At 51.5% G+C, this 16,403-nt stretch overlaps 1 protein-coding gene and 1 pseudogene across 1 annotated transcript; one reads left to right on the top strand and one right to left on the bottom strand.

Annotated features, from left to right (window-relative positions):
- Positions 1 to 565: 565 nt before the first annotated feature.
- Positions 566 to 11,035, bottom strand: LOC136959608 (abl interactor 1-like). Its single transcript, XM_067254005.1, is given in 12 exon segments — positions 566 to 1,021; positions 1,388 to 1,544; positions 1,546 to 1,574; positions 2,186 to 2,269; positions 2,619 to 2,843; positions 3,330 to 3,433; positions 3,648 to 3,788; positions 3,920 to 4,026; positions 4,145 to 4,159; positions 5,343 to 5,519; positions 7,292 to 7,459; positions 10,889 to 11,035. Coding segments are annotated over 12 exon segments (1,500 nt in total). The 5' UTR covers positions 11,006 to 11,035; the 3' UTR covers positions 566 to 845.
- A 1,149-nt stretch (positions 11,036 to 12,184) lies between these two features.
- The window catches only part of LOC136959513 (acyl-CoA-binding domain-containing protein 5-like), a 6,233-nt pseudogene continuing 2,014 nt past the window's right edge, over positions 12,185 to 16,403 (top strand).

The raw sequence follows: 16,403 nt of genomic DNA on the forward strand, positions 1-16,403 counted from the left end.
TCATGGCAGCAGCGGGCCAGGTTGTCATGGCAGCAGCGGGCCAGGTTCAGCTATGCCCCATAGCAAGAGGACAAACGACAGATCGCTGTGATGGATCATCAGTCTCTTCATCTGCTGCCGTACAGGTAGAAGCAGTCCAGTGGGCAGACAACACAGAAAAACAATCATGACAGAATATAGAATTTCTTTTTAACATCGTAAAATCTCTCATTGAGTCACAGTTAGCCAAACTTAGAGCAGTACAAAATGGCACTCCAAAATATATAAATAAAATGATAGTATATAAAAAGAAAATGTCGCAAAACTATTCAATCATGGCTCCACGTTGATTAAAACAGACCAATCAGAGGACACTGATGGAGACTGACAGGTATGAACACCAATGACAGACAGTCAGGCAGCGTGTCACGGCACGGTATGTACAATGTATACAACGAAAACAGGAAGCTTCACCAGGAATACACATTTCAACTCTCAAATCTTTTTATATGCATTCTATACTCATGTAACTCCTTAATTACCCCCGCCCCCCCCCCCCCCCCACACACACACACACACACCCCTAAGGACCAGCTCAGCCTCATCAAATGTTTACGCTCTGCTGGAGATGACAGTGCTGATGGCAGGGGCGGGGCTAGTCACCAGGGGAGGGGCTAGTCACCAGGGGCGGGGCTAGTCACCAGGGGAGGGGCTAGTCACCAGGGGAGGGGCTAGTCAGCAGGAGCGGGGCTAGTCACCAGGGGCGGGGCTAGTCACCAGGGGGAGGGGCTAGTCACCAGGGGGAGGGGCTAGTCAGCAGGAGCGGGGCTAGTCACCAGGGGCGGGGCTAGTCACCAGGGGAGGGGCTAGTCGGCGTAGTGCATGATGGACTCGACGTAGTTCCCGGGGAAGAGGCCGGTCACGCCGTGGCACACGCCCTCGTACCAGCCGTCATCGTTCTTCTTGATGATGTAGATGATGGCGCCCTCCATGAAGGACAGCTCATCCTCCTTGTCCTTGGAGTAGTCGTAGATGGCCACCACTAGGGGGGGAGAGAGAGGTAGAGAGAGAGAGAGAGAGAGAGAGAGAGAGAGAGGGAGAGAGAGGTAGAGAGAGGGAGAGAGAGAGAGAGAGAGAGAGGGGGGGGGGGAGAGGGGGAGGTTAAATAATGAGAAGGGGATTAAAATACAGTGAAAAAAATATACAGAAGAAGAACGTTTAAAAAGCAAGAGGAGGGAGAGAAGGAGATAAAGTGAGAGGAGGAAGAGAGAGAGATAAAGGGAGAGGAGGACGAGAGAGAGAGGAGGAGATAAAGTGAGAGAAGAGATGAAGGGAGAGAGGGTCGAGTAACAGACTGCCACCACGGGGCAGAAGGGGTTAAGGGTCAGAGGTCAGGGGTGGCTCTCACCCTTCTCTACGTAGGTCTTGGGCGCCCACTGGGGGTCGGAGTCAGCGTAGGGGTCGTTGTAGTGCACCACGGACGCCTCGTCCTCCTCGTAGTCCACGGGGGGCGGAGGGGGGGGCGGCGAGGGCTCCTCAAACAGGGCCACGTCCTCCGGGGGGGGGCGGGGGGGGCGGACCCGGGCTGTCTGTTACTGGGGGAGGGGGGTCAGACCGGGGTTAGAATTCTGAATGATCGTCCATCTTTTTACCGATTTATTTATCTATTCTGCCTGTCTGCCTTCCCGTCTGTCTGCCTTTCAGTCAGTCAGTCAATCCGCCTTCCAGTTTGTCTGTCTGCCTGCCTGCCTGTCTGCCTGCCTGCGTGGTCCTCGCTGGCCAGTTCCAGCTGCAGTGCTGTGTTTGTCCACCAGAGGGCAGTGGAGCTCCAGGGCTGTGAGGCAGGCAGAGGGAGAGCTGGGTCCAGGAGGAGGAGCATACAGCTGGGGAGACTGGCTGACCCTCCCTGTCCTCTTCCCTTAGCTCACACACTGAGGGCTGGAGGAACACACTGGGTGTGAGAGAGTGTGTGTGAGGGTGTGTGTGAGAGCGTATGTGTGAGAGTGTGTGCATATGTGTGTGAGAGTGTGTGTGAGAGCGTGTGAGAGAGAGAATGCTCAGTTGTGTTCTCACCACACTGGGTCATGTGATCAGACCAGGTAGAACACTAACCACCAGCTGTAGCCATGGCAACAGACAGACGGAGCACACTAGAAAGGTGTAGCACAGAAAAGATCTGGTGCGCATGTGTGTGTGTGGTACTTACTGGTCTCCTGGACTCTGGCTGCAAAGCCTGTCAGGGGGATCTGTGGAGTCAGCTGGACCATAGGAGGGGGAGGAGCTATAGCCACTGGACACACACACACACACAAGCAATACATAGACAGAGACATTGACAAAACAAGAAAGAGGAAGAAGAGAGGAATGGATAGAGATTGGAGAGAGGAAGAGAGAGAGAGAGGAAGAGAGAGGAAGAGAGGAGAGAGGGTGGGAGAGGAGAGAGGGGAGAGAGAGTGGAAGAGAAGAGAGGGGGGGAGAGAGAGTGGAAGAGAAGAGAGGGGGGGAGAGAGAGTGGAAGAGAAGAGAGGGGGGGAGAGACTGTCAGTAGAGCAGTAAGCTTCTTCCGCAGAGCATAAACAGACACCAGGAGCCGCTAGCATCCTGACACACACACTGCAGAAAGGGGCGTGGTCTGGTACCTGTGTTCTGGGGGTAGGCGGGGCCTCCGTTGAGGTGCGGCGGTTGCTGGGAGACGGAGAAGTGGGCGGAGCCGGAGGGCGCCCGGCGGTAGGTTCCCGTGGCGCTAACCATGGAGGCAGAGCTTGTGGTGGAGTTGTGGCGGGAGACTTGGCGGGAGATGGTGCCGAACTGGGACATGGGGACAGGACCCAGACCAGGACCCTGGGGGACACCTGCTGTCACTGCTGCAGGACAGAGGAGAGGGGGTGAGAGGAGGAGAGGAGAGGGGGGTGAGAGGAGGAGAGTAGAGGGGGGTGAGAGGAGGAGAGTAGAGGGGGATGAGAGGAGAGGGGGGTGAGAGGAGGACAGTAGAGGGGGGTGAGAGGAGGACAGTAGAGGGGGGTGAGAGGAGGAGAGGAGAGGGGGGTGAGAGGAGGACAGGAGAGGGGGGTGAGAGGAGGAGAGGAGAGGGGGATGAGAGGAGGAGAGGAGAGGGGGGTGAGAGGAGGACAGTAGAGGGGGGTGAGAGGAGGACAGTAGAGGGGGGTGAGAGGAGGAGAGGAGAGGGAGGTGAGAGGAGGACAGGAGAGGGGGGTGAGAGGAGGAGAGGAGAGGGGGATGAGAGGAGGAGAGGAGAGGGGGATGAGAGGAGAGTGAGAGGAGAGGGGGGGATGAGAGGAGAGAGGAGAGGGTGGGATGAGAGGAGAGGATGTGTGTGTGGGGTGTCTCACCTGCTCCCAGGCTGGGAGGGGAGGGGGTGGGCACGGCCAGAGGAACACCCACGTTGTTGCTGCCTCCGCTGTTGTCCCTGCCGCCACTACCCCCACTGCTGCCACTGGAGAGAGAGGGGGGAAATACATGATGTACAATGATGACAAGTTGCAGAACATTTAACGCCACACACATTACACGTGTTTAGTGCATGTGGGGCTGTGCTGGTGGTGTACCAGCATGTGTGTGTGTGTGTACCTGTGTGTGTGTGTGTACCTGTGTGTGTGTACCTGTGTGTGTGTGTGTGTACCTGTGTGTGTGTGTGTGTGTGTGTGTACCTGTGTGTGCGTGGCCTCTGGTTGAGGGAGGCAGTGCGGGCGGGGCTGTGCTGGCTGCCCAGGCGAGCAGGGCTGGTCATGTAGTCGTTAGGAACCACAGGAGGCTTTACCGGCTCCAGGGTCTTGTAGGGGGTGTTACGCCTGGGGAACACACACACACACACATCAAAACTTACATTAGAACATTTTAGATTGACCATTGAGCTGTATCGATACATATCTGTGTATGTGTGTGTGTGTGTTTGAGAGTGAGAGCGTGTGTGTCCTCGTACCCCAGGGTGCCCCGTCCTGCCAGCGGGGGGCTGGGGGGCTTCTGTGTGGGGGGGCTGGTTCTGGACAGGGTCCCTGCCCCCCGGCCCGCCTGGCTGTTTCCCTGCTGCTGCAGGAGGAAACACAACATCAGAACGCTGTTTGTGTCTCATCTGAGTGTGTGTGTGTTCTGTGTGTGTGTGTGGGTGTGTGTGGTCATGCTGGGAAGCAGGAAGAGATGTTCCTACCTTGGCTTTAAGCCACTGGTGGCAGAGAGAGAGGAGAGACAAACACACATGCTCATTGGTTAGAAAGTCAGCATCACGTGATACGATTGGTTAATGACACATTGAGACAGAGTTAGAACTAACATTTGTGGTTATTGGTCGAGATTGTAAGTACTGATTGTTCTTATTGGTTAAAACACTGGAAACTGACTATCTGTGGAGACTGTCCCTAAGGGTGATCTCCATGGCAACGGCCCGTCAGGCTGACAGCTGCCTGGGGGGGTCGCCATGGTGACAGGGAGTCCAGGGGAAGGAGGAGGTTGTCATGGTTTTGGGACGGCCCCCCCCAGGGCCCCAGTCTCAGGCCGAGAGGACGGGGATAATGAGCACACACACACACACACACACTCGTGCTCACACACACACACACACGCACACACACACACACACACACACACAAAGACTCTCTAACAACACATACAGCATGGAGGGAGGGAGGAAGACGGGAGGAGTGAGGGAGCGAGAGAGGAAGAGGAGGAGGGGAGGGAGGATGGATGGATCCCGGGAAGTCATAATAAAAGATGAAGAATGATCCGGAAAGAGTTGAAAGATCCTTTTCACCAGGGGGGTTGGATGGTGTCAACACTTGGCCAAGATTTCACTGTGTCTTTCTGTTCTCCCCACATTCTCTCCATCCACCCATCTCTCCCTCTCTCTCCCTCTCTCTCCCTCCCTCCCTCTCCCTCTCTCTCTCTCTCTCTCCCTCTCTCTCCCTCTCTCTCCCTCCGACTGAGGACCTCCTATGGATCTTGGACTGGCAGAGTTTTGACCATGAATAACCTGACTCATCTCCTCTCCTCCTCTACTAGCCTCCTCCCCTCCACTCTTCTCCCTCTCCTCCCCTCTCCTCCTCTCCTCCTCTCCTCTACTAGCCTCCTCCCCTCCTCTCTTCTCCCCTCTCCTCCCCTCTCCTCCACTTGCCTCCTCTCCTCCTCCTCTCCTCTCCTCTACTAGCCTCCTCCCCTCCTCTCTTCTCCCCTCTCCTCCTCTCCTCTACTAGCCTCCTCCCCTCCTCTCTTCTCCCCTCTCCTCCCCTTGCCTCCTCTCCTCCTCCTCTCCTAGCATTCTCCCCTCCTCTCTTCTCCCCTCTCCTCTCCTTGCCTCCTCTCCTCCTCCTCTCCTCTCATCTCTCCTCCTCTCCTCTGGTGGGGGCTCTTACCTTGACACCGTGGCCCACGTCGTCCAGCAGTGTGTAGTCGATGGGCTTCCTGATGTATCGCACAGGACGCTCCATGTTGCCGGGCGCGATGATCTTGTGCGTGCGTGACGTGTTCTTATTGGTGGTCAGGATGCCAATCTCCCGCCTAGCAACCTTCTCCTTGTGGATGTCCACGGTCTGGAGAGAGACAGAGAGGGAAGGAGAGAGAGAGAGGGAAGGAGAGAGAGAGACAGAGAGGGAAGGAGAGAGAGAGACAGAGAGGGAAGGAGACAGAGAGACAGAGAGGGAAGGAGAGAGAGAGAGAGAAGGAGAGAGAGAGAGAGAGAGAGAGAGAGAGAGAGAGAGAGAGAGAGAGAGAGAGAGAGAGAGGAGAGAAAGACAGGAACAAGTGGAGAGCATTTAGAAAGAGTTATAGAGAACGAGAGAAACAGAAAACAACTTTTGGACTTGAGCAAGTGAGCATGTCATCTGAGGACCTTTGTGGTGGTTAAACTTCTCCTCTCAGCAGGACCTAACCCGCTGAGCTAAAGCCTGAGGCTGGAGCACCCTCCAGGAGGATAGCGGCTCAAGTCCCACATCAGCCCTGTCACTCATCATCACAGTGTGTGTGTCCGTGTGTGGTGAGTGTGTGTATATGTGTGTGTGGTGAGTGTGTGTACATGTGTGTGTGGTGAGTGTGTGTGCGTGCGTGCATTGGAGTGTGTGCGTGTGAGTATCTGTCTGCACGAGAGCCAAAGAATTAGAGCAGCAATTGAGTGGAATGATGTGTGCTGATGAGGTCACACTTCAATCACTGTTCTTCTTACTCCACACTCACACCATTCAGTCAGAGGAGAGGGAGGGAGGAGGGAGATAGAAATGAGGCAAGGAGTTCCAGTACAGTCACAACAGATAAAGAAGACAGTTGAGAGAGAAAGAGAGCGAGATACGCAAGAGTGAAGACAAAGGACCTCAGAGAGACCAGCCTGACCAGAAGAGGACCTGAGAGACCAGCCTGACCAGAAGAAGACCTCAGAGAGACCAGCCTGTCCAGAAGAGGACCTGAGAGAGACCACCCAGTGGCAGCTGCTCTTACATTGTTGTTGAAAGGCGTAAATAAATAACTGAGTTTATTTTTGGACAGGAAACTACGCGGACACACCCAGCCTCACTTTCAGGACCCCTCCTTCTACTTCCTGTCAGAGATAGGGCTGGAGGGGCAGAGAGAAGAGAGAAAGTTGGGGAGTGCGAGAGAGAGAAACAGAGAAGAGAGAGGAAGGGAGTGGGAGAGGAAGAGGGGGGTGAGAGGTGAGAGATGAAGGGGAAGGGCAAAAAATAAAGATTTGTAAAAAAAAAAATATATATATATATATCTTAACAACTGTTTACATCATAAAGCAGTTGGTGTTCTAGATGTTAGCAGTCTGGCCTCAGTCTACACACACACTGTGTAACCTCTCGGAGCTAAACTCTCTCTCTCTCTCTCTCTCCCCCCCTCTGGGTCTCTCTCCCTCTGTCTCCTCTGGGTCTCTCTCCCTCTGTCTCCTCTGGGTCTCTCTCCCTCTGTCTCCTCTGGGTCTCTCTCCCTCTGTCTCCTCTGGGTCTCTCTCTCCCTCCCTCTCTCTCTTCCTCTCCTCTGGGTCTCTCCCTCTCTCTCTTCCTCTCCTCTGGGTCTCTCTCTCTCTCCCTCTCTCTCTCTCTCTTCCTCTCCTCTGGGTCTCTCCCTCTCTCTCTTTCTCTCCTCTGGGTCTCTCTCTCTCTCTGTCTCCTCTGGGTCTCTCTCTCTCTGTCTCCTCTGGGTCTCTCTCTCTCTGTCTCCTCTGGGTCTCTCCGTCCCCCTCTCTCCTCTGGGTCTCTCTCTCTCTGTCTCCTCTGGGTCTCTCCCTCCCTGTGTGTGTGTCCAGGTGTGTGTCCAAGTGTGTGTCCGGGTGTGTGTGTCCAGGTGAGTGCGTGTCCAGGTGTGTGTGTACCTGGGAGATGTGGTTGATGGAGGACTCCATGCGTCGGAGCTGCGAGGCCTGGATGTCCAGCAGCTGCAGCACGTTGTTGGCCAGAGCGTTGATCTGGTAGGCCACGCTGGCCAGGGACTGGGTGGTGTACGCCTTGGTCTCCTCCAGAGCCTTCCTCTTGTCCTGGGCCTGGGGGAGGGGGGGGGGGGGGATGAGAGAGAGAGAGACAGAGAGAGAGGGAGGTAAACAGAGGGGAGGTAGGTAGATGGAGTGAGGGGATGATGAGGAGAGCGTGGGAGAAAAGGAGACAAAAGGAGAGAAAAGGGTGGTGGGAGTGGGGGTAAAGATAGAAGAGGAGGGAGAGAGGGAGAGAAGAGAAAAAGAAGTCAAAACACACTCAGTGACACCACACACACACACACACACACACCCACACCCTTCCGGTCTGCTACAGGAAAAACCAAAACACAGATTTTCTATAAATAGCAATGGTCCATGCTAGCTGTGCGCGTGTTTGTGTGTGCATGTGTCCTGGTCTCCATGGTAACGCCTGGCCTTGGTGACCCAGGCAGACAGCAACAGGGGAACAGGAAGAGACAGGAATTCACACTGTCACCCCATTGGTGAGAAGGAACAGGTGCATGGTGAGATGGATGCCTCCGGGAATGCTGGGAAATTCCATAGGAGCGGTTCCTCCCCACTAGTGCGGCCATCTGTCCTCAGCACACACACACACTCACACACACACACGTGTGCATACACACACATGTACATACATACACGCATGCGCATGCACGCCTGCATGTGTAAAAATGTGTTCAGGATCCAGATGCATGTACGCAAATCAGGGCATCTGTTTTTCCTGTTCAAAGGTATATTTGAATGGCACCCAAAACCACAATCCACCACAGCAGTGCTGACACACACTCACAAACACACACTCACACACTCACAAACACACACACTCACACAAACACACACTCACACACACACACCAACAGGAAGCCACAACAGGCAGCTAACCACAGCCAAAACTGACGCAGGAACCCTGCTGTTGTTCTACTAAACTAGTCAGACTTCTGAACATTGGTGTCTTCACCTATTCACACTGGTACGCATCTCTATTCTTACTGTATAGTAGAACCCAGCTTCTCGTCTCTACTGTATAGTAGAACCCAGCATCTCATGTCTACTGTATAGTAGAACCCAGCCTCTCGTCTCTACTGTATAGTAGAACCCAGCTTCTCGTCTCTACTGTATAGTAGAACCCAGCCTCTCGTCTCTACTGTATAGTAGAACCCAGCTCTTGTCTCTACTGTATAGTAGAACCCAGCCTCTCGTCTCTACTGTATAGTAGAACCCAGCCTCTGGTCCGTGTCTGGAGGAGGGGAACCCTCACTGAGCTGCTCCTCACCAGGGTTCTAACAGGTTCTCGCTCCTCACCAGGGTTCTAACAGGTTCTCGCTCCTCACCAGGGTTCTAACAGGTTCTCGCTCCTCACCAGGGTTCTAACAGGTTCTCACTCCTCACCAGGGTTCTAACAGGTTCTCGCTCCTCACCAGGGTTTTAACAGGTTCTCTTTCAGAGTTTTTCTTGAGGGTTCAGGTTGGTTATAGGGATCGATCACCGGGCTACTGTGAAGCCATCTGTGACTTTGCTTGTGAAAAAGAATGATGATGTTTGATTTGATGTGGCAGCATGACAGGTTAGTCGTGATGCGTTCAGCGACCTGGGATAATGTGATCTCAACTCAGCCTGCTGATTTGGAAACTTGTCTGAACATGATGAGATTATGATGACAATTACCTGCTCAATTAAACCCACTTAGCCATGAGTGTGTGTGTGTGTGTGGGGGGGGGGGTGTTGGAGGAAGAGATTGAGTTTTTTTCTCGTTGAACTTAGTTAAGGACACATCACAGAGGCTCTACATGACCCGTGTTCCTGAGGAGTGGGTGGGTGAGGGGGGGGGGGGGGGGCAGAGGGTACAGTGACTGTTAATGGTTAGTGGTATAACGGTGATATGATGATATAATAGTGATTTTAAGTAATATATCAGTGATGGTGATATTATAGTGATTTAGTGATGATATAAGTGTTTTAGCACCACGTTGGGCCTCCGCCTTTGACTGTTTAATCCTTCCTGATTAACCCCACCTCCCCTTTTACGATTTAGCACGATTCATGATTCAGCCAGGTGTTCCCGAACAAAACGGAATGGTAAAACAATGCGATCCACGGTAACATTCCAGATTGCGGCTGTTACATCCATTCCTCTTGGAACAGACGCGCAGAAAATGGTTCTGATAGGAAATGTGTCGTCAGAGACGCGGTGCAGATCTATTCCGTTCTTGCTCACAGAACACGTATCCTTTAGTCACAGTGGAGATGCTACCTCAGCAACACTCAATAGCGAGCTGTGTACATCAGCAAACAGAAATGTGAGCACGAATTTAGTAGTGAAGATCTTTGAGTAAACAGGAGGTTGGGCACAAACTGATCATTTCAGATCCGTACTCTCCGTTTCCAGACCGGTAACTTATAGCGTGTGTACGGTTCCCTAATAAGCCACGAGCCCCCCGCGCCAACATGGACGTGTTTCAGTGTGAACTGTCTGACGGTGAGTCACCAGACATCAAAGGGTCACATCCGCAGCCCCCACGCGCGAGCACAAAGGGGTGGAAACTGCTGAAGGCTCGAGCTCCATTCACACAACGGCTCGCGTGCTGCTCCCACTAAGGGAGACACATCAGCAAACCCAGCCACGCTTTCGAGTTTCGGGCGCGGACTACACACACACCCTGACCCTATTAATTAGGCAGAATATATTGTGTCCGGCGCAGATAACAAGACAAGTCTAGGAAAAAAAACATATAGTATAAAATATAATATTTGCCGTTTAATATCCAGACAACACTGCATAGGCCATTTACAATGCAGTTTCCATGCCTATAATTTCGTCAATATCGTATGCCACCGTTAATGCCGTATTTTAACGATTTTTTTACCTCTTGAATTGATAGACAGAGAGACTATCTGAGCACTTGAGGGTTGCAACGAGAACAAGACGGACGAGCTGAAGCGAGCTACAATCGCTGATACAACGATTGATGAAAACCGCTACGGCCGAGGCAATCAGCTTTTCAGTCACGGCACAGACCCCGATAGTAACACCGTTCGGTGGCCTTGTCTGGCACCACAAAATATAGGCGGGCGGAGGGACCTAAACTATTGTGTAGGATCATCTATTTGCTTAAAACTAAAATCACTGACCAGCCTTCGGTCATAACAACGACACACCCTCTGAATCCCCCCAACAGCTTTGTAATTTGACATCGAACAGACTCGTGGATGGGCTATGAAAGCAGCACAATCACGGCTTGAAACAATACATCGTGCGCTCTGTGGTTAAGCACAATATCAGCTCGAAATACTTGAATACAGCTGTTAATTAATATCCACAAAAAATAGTTTCATATCGGTGTTACAGACAGCGGTCGGTGGTCTCTCTCTAAGGCAACGTTTCCTGTCCCCGGCATCACCCACTCCCACAACTACCACTGCAAACCCGACGAATATCCCACCGGAATCCACAATTTCAACTAAGCTGTTCGTCCTCACCTGTACATAGTTGTTTTCGCAGTACTCTGCGACCCTCGACAGATTTTGATAGCTTTCCACGAGCGCTCGTTTGCCGGCCGGAATTTCTTCCTCTAGTAGCATTTGTAGCTCTGCCATTTTACATCCCTCTGCATTTCTCTCGTCCCTTTCCTTTCAGTTGGCCACAGCGATGATGCTTTAGCTGCGGTGCGGAAGGGGCTCCCCCTGTGGTGAAGCTCCTGCTCTCGGTTACATGTCTCACACAACCGTTGCATTCCTCAACGGGCTCGTAATCGATGTTGACGCTGATTGGACTAGCTTCCTGACAAGATGAGTCGTTTAACCAATCACAGCGCTCAACCGAAGCACATCGCTGTGTGCCGTGGACAAAAAAACTACACTGTTCTGCCGCCTGTCAGAGCATTCTGCAACAGTGTTGCTAAGCAGCGCATTGGTACAATTGTAACAAGGTGCCCAATTCGTTAAATAACATGTTTTACAAAGTATGACTATACACAAGCTTAAAAGTTTAAGACAATCATCATGAGTGGACGCAAACTCCTACAAATCACTAAAATTTGCAGATTGAAAACTACACCTCCCGTTGAGACCTGGTCAACCGTAGAGCATTCTGGGTTTTGTAGGAGAAACTCTGAAAGGATTTGCTCAAGCGTGGTGTAAATGAGGCGCTACCGAAACTACTAATCCCTAGCAGATTTGTGAATCATATGTGCGGTGTTTTAGCTACCAAATCTGAGGATGAGCACCCATCGGATGCGGGTTGCCAAGGACTAATTTACCCCGAAGACATGAAACTCAGAGAGGTTAGTACCAAACGTCGGACTTGTTTTAACATTCATTATAATTCTCATTTAGATCGCTGTCTTGTTGATATAATCATAGTCTTTTTAGGCCTACTCACGGAGGTCATTTTATTAAGTAGCCTAATTGTCCTGAGACATAAATTAGATGCTTTATTCTATTGTACAATACGTTACAGCGCAACTGCGCGAGGACATTACGAAACTTTTTATTAATTACATGTTTTTTATGTTGTTGTCAGTAATCGATTACCCCGAGGACGTGAACACGAGCCGACCATGCCGGTGGGGCTCGGACTACTATGGCGTGTGAGGCCGATAATGCCTCCCTTGAGAACAAATTCGATGCTGCTGTCAGAGTGATACGGAGCTTGTCTGAAGATGGTAACCTAGCATCCACTCTTGCCCTCCGGATAACTGAATTAGCCCAGACAGACCGCGCTGTCAGTTCAGACTAGACCTGACTGTAAAGTCAAGCGGTCCTGTAGAGAACACCATGTTCAGGGAGCAATTCAAAAACTTAATAGAGTTAATGGACAGCGTTTTTCTCTGAAGGACAGTGTTTACGTCTGATTATGTGCTCTGCCACCAGCCTCTCCGTAGAAGCTGTCTGGGATTGGTTAACCTAAATCCTGACAGGTTTAGCCTTCATGGCAAATACAGGCTACTAAACGCCCCATTGGTTAGGCGGGGTTATAGGGACAGGCTCTTACAAGAACCATTATTCTAGTGCTAGTGAGTATTTAGCTGATTAGCTTTTCTGAAGAATAATTGGGTTGACATCAATATAAAGTTCTCCCCCCCCCCCCAGGTCCGTACCAGCCCTCGGATGACATGATGATGATGTTCTACAGCTACTACCAGCAGGCTACCAGTGGCCCCTGCTACAGGCCCCGGCCAACTGGCTTCTGGGACACTGCTGGCAAGGCCAAATGGTACTCTAAATTATTTCTTTCCTAGAGGAGGGGAGGAGAGAGGAGAGGAGGGGAGAGCAGGAGAGGAGAGCAGGGGAGGGGTGGGGTGGAGAGGAGGGGAAAGCAGGGGAGGGGAGGAGGGGAGCGCAGGGGAGGGGAGGAGAGGAGGGGAGAGCAGGGGAGGGGAGGAGAGGAGCGCAGGGGAGGGGTGGAGAGGAGGGGAGAGCAGGGGAGGGGAGGAGAGGAGGGGAGAGCAGGCGAGGGGAGGGGAGGAGAGCAGGGGAGGGGAGGAGAGGAGGGGAGCGCAGGGGAGGAGAGGAGGGGAGGGGAGAGCAGGGGAGGGGAGGAGAGGAGGGGAGAGCAGGGGAGGGGTGGAGAGGAGGGGAGAGCAGGCGAGGGAGAGGATGACGGAAACATCATTCACTTATGCTCATTTGGTGTTACAGACTAAGTGGCAAACAGCCTTAAACTGTGTTCAAAATACCATATAAAGTTTTGATTCCTATTTGTGAGTTGACCTCAGGTCAGCCAATCAGCTGGTGACTCACTGGCGTGTGCTGTGTTTCTAGGGACGCGTGGCGGTCGCTAGGGGAGATGACCAGGGAGGAGGCGATGGCGGCGTATATAGATGACATCCAGCTGGTGAGTGGTCTGATTGGTTCATCTCTTCCTGGAGTACAGACATGGGTTCTAGCATTGCTGTACAGTAGAACAAACTGGAAAAGTAAGTGCAATAACGGTGTTAACAGTACGAATTAATTGGGGAACTGTGTTGACTTGTCCTGGAAGATTATGGAAACTCTCCCGATGACGGAGGAGGTGTCGGCTCTGCTGGAGCTCCTGGGAACTTCTACGAGGAGGTGGAGGGAGGCGCGGAGGAGGAGCAGGAGGAGGAGGACAAGAGACCCTTCACCAGGCCTTTTGCGTCCGCTTCAGGTGCCCGACTAAAATCCCAGCATTCAGGACCCTGAAGGACCTATCCACGTACACACACTACAGGTAGGTAGGACTGTGGCTTCCTGACCCTTGACCCCTGACCCTGGGCTGACTGGTGTTTGTGTCTCTCTTGGCCAGTTGGGTTCGGAGGGCCTGCTGACAAGCCGCTGATGGAAGGCAAGTCTACTGTGGCCCCGCCCACGCTGACCTGTAGCCCCGCACACCTGACCTGTAGACCAGCAGTGCTGTGTGTAGTGTTATTTACCGGTAGTGGTGTGTGTAGTGTGTGAGTTTCTTGCAGTTCTTCGTGATGGTGTGTGTAGTCTGTGAGTTTCTGTAGTAGCAGAGCTCCTGTGTAGTGTGTCCTGGTCTTCATGGTAACCTGTGTAGCGTTGTGTGTCCTGGTCTCCATGGTAACCTGTGTAGCGTTGTGTGTCTGGTCTCCATGGTAACTGTGTAGCGTTGTGTGTCAGGTCTTTTCCCATAGTGACCTGATGATAGTGGGATTTATTCCAGTCACTTCATCGTCAAAGATATGTGTCCCTAGATGGTAGTGCTGCTGTTACTGTGGAGGAGTGAAGCACTAGTGCTTCCTCATCTTCTCCCCTTGCCACCTCACCCCTCACCTCCTTGCCTCCCCTCCTCACCTCCTCCCCTCCTCACCCCCCTCCCCTCCTCACCCCCTCACCCCCTCCCCTCCTCACCCCCTCACTTCCTCACCCCCCTCCCCTCCTCACCCCCTCCCCATCTCACGCTGGGCAGATTTGGGGATCTGTGGGACGCACTACAGAACCCCACTGAGGAGCTCACGACCACAGGAAGTGATGTCACTGGCGTAGTTTGGAATGGTGTAGAGAGCCAATCAGCAGTAAGCGAGAAGGAGGAGACAAGTGGAAGGCAAGGAGGGGAGCAGTGATGCTGCTGCTGATGATGATGATGGTGATGATGAGGATGATGAGAGTGATGAAGATGAAGATGCAGAGGAACATCTGCAGGAGGAGGACAGAGGTAACAGCAGCAGCTGGGAAGTTCATGTTTTACTTCACATGAACAGAGAAGAGTGGTTAGACTGCAGGACAGTTCTCCTGTCTTCCTCTATGACGATTCTATACAAAAGTTTGAAACCTGTTTACAGTCCGCAGTTTGTAGGTATTTATCTAAGTACATTAGAACAACCTAACTATACGCTGTTCAATACGCACTCACTTCTTACACTCTCTCTGACACTCATATTCTGCTTGTGTCTCTCTCAAAAGGACTTTCTCTCTCTCTCTCTCTCTCTCCTCTCTCTCCTCTCTCTCTCTCTCTCCTCCTCTCTCTCTCTCTCTCTCTCTCTCTCTCTCTCTCTCACACTCACACACACACACACCTGACGTGGTGTTTCCAGTTCCAGGTGTGAGGCCAGATCCTCGTCTCCTGAGGGTGGAGGACTGGCGCTGGTCGGGGTTCAGACTGACCAATGGCATCGCGGCTCCCAGCGTGTTCCTCCGCCACCAACGGGACGCACAGTTCCTGAACAGCGAGGTGGAGGAGGAGGAGCTGGCCTGCTCCGTAGGCCCCCCACAGGGCCCCTCGCACAGGCACCTCAACGGACACCTCAGCGGTGAGAACCCCGTCCCATCCTCACACTCTGATGTCACTATGATAGAACAGAGTCTGGGAGGATGTTCGTCTGGGACTTTTAGAGTTTGTCTGGGACATACCCACCTGTGTGTGTCTGGGACATACCCACCTGTGTGTGTCTGGGACATACCCACCCTGTGTGTGTCTGGGACATACCCACCTCCCCAAACACACACACTCTTAGTGTGTGTGAAACACCTCAACATTATTTCTGATATTCTTCCTGTGCCCATGACTCTCAGGTGTCAGTCAGCTCCTGTCCTGTAGACATGGTAACGACTTTTTATGAAGCACTTCTGACCACAGAAACACAGTTAGAACTCTGCACTTCTGATCCTTCATCTTCTGCTTTAACTATGTCGCTTTGGATAAAAAGCGACTGAAATGTGAAGATGTAAATGTAGAACTGGGTTGTGTTTCAGATCCCAGCGACGCTGAGCTGATCCACCGTGGCGACTCAGACAACGAGGAGTTCTGTGACTCCATGGAGCACCTGGCGATGGACCAGGTGGGCTCAGAACCTCTCTCCTCTACTGTGTGTGTGAAAATAACGTTTAGAAAAAAAGTTTTGAAAGGTTGAAAAAATATTTTCTAAACAAAGTTTAAGGAAAAAAGTTTTGAAAGGTTGAAACATTATTTTCACTATTATTTTTCTTAAGGTTGAAAATGTTTTAAAAAAAAGGTTTCACAATTATTTTCAAAAAAAGGTTTCACAATTATTTTCAAAAAAAGGTTTCACAATTATTTTCAAAAAAAGGTTTCACAATTATTTTCAAAAAAAGGTTTCACAATTATTTTCAAAAAAAGGTTTCACAATTATTTTCTAAAAAAGTTTCACAATTATTTTCAACAAACTTTTTTGAAAGTTTCGAAAAGTTGAACTGAAACTTTGAGGAAAAAAGATTTTCTAAACAAAGTTTAAGGAAAAAAGTTTTGAAAGGTTGAAACATTATTTTCACTATTATTTTTCTTAAGGTTGAAAATGCACAATTATTTTCAAAAAAAGGTTTCACAATTATTTTCAAAAAAAGTTTCACAATTATTTTCAAAATAAGTTTCACAATTATTTTCAACAAACGTTTTTGAAAGTTTCGAAAAGTTGAACTGAAACTTTGAGGCTCCCCCCCCCCCCCCCCCCCCCCAGGCATCCAGGTCAACCCGGCTGCCCTCCTCTGGGAGTGTGAATAGGAGGGGCCTGCAGCTGGAAAACACCACCAGGACCCAGGCAGGGGGGGACCCCCC

This window comes from Osmerus mordax, chromosome 16 (assembly GCF_038355195.1).
Source record: "Osmerus mordax isolate fOsmMor3 chromosome 16, fOsmMor3.pri, whole genome shotgun sequence".
Lineage (NCBI taxonomy): Eukaryota > Metazoa > Chordata > Actinopteri > Osmeriformes > Osmeridae > Osmerus > Osmerus mordax.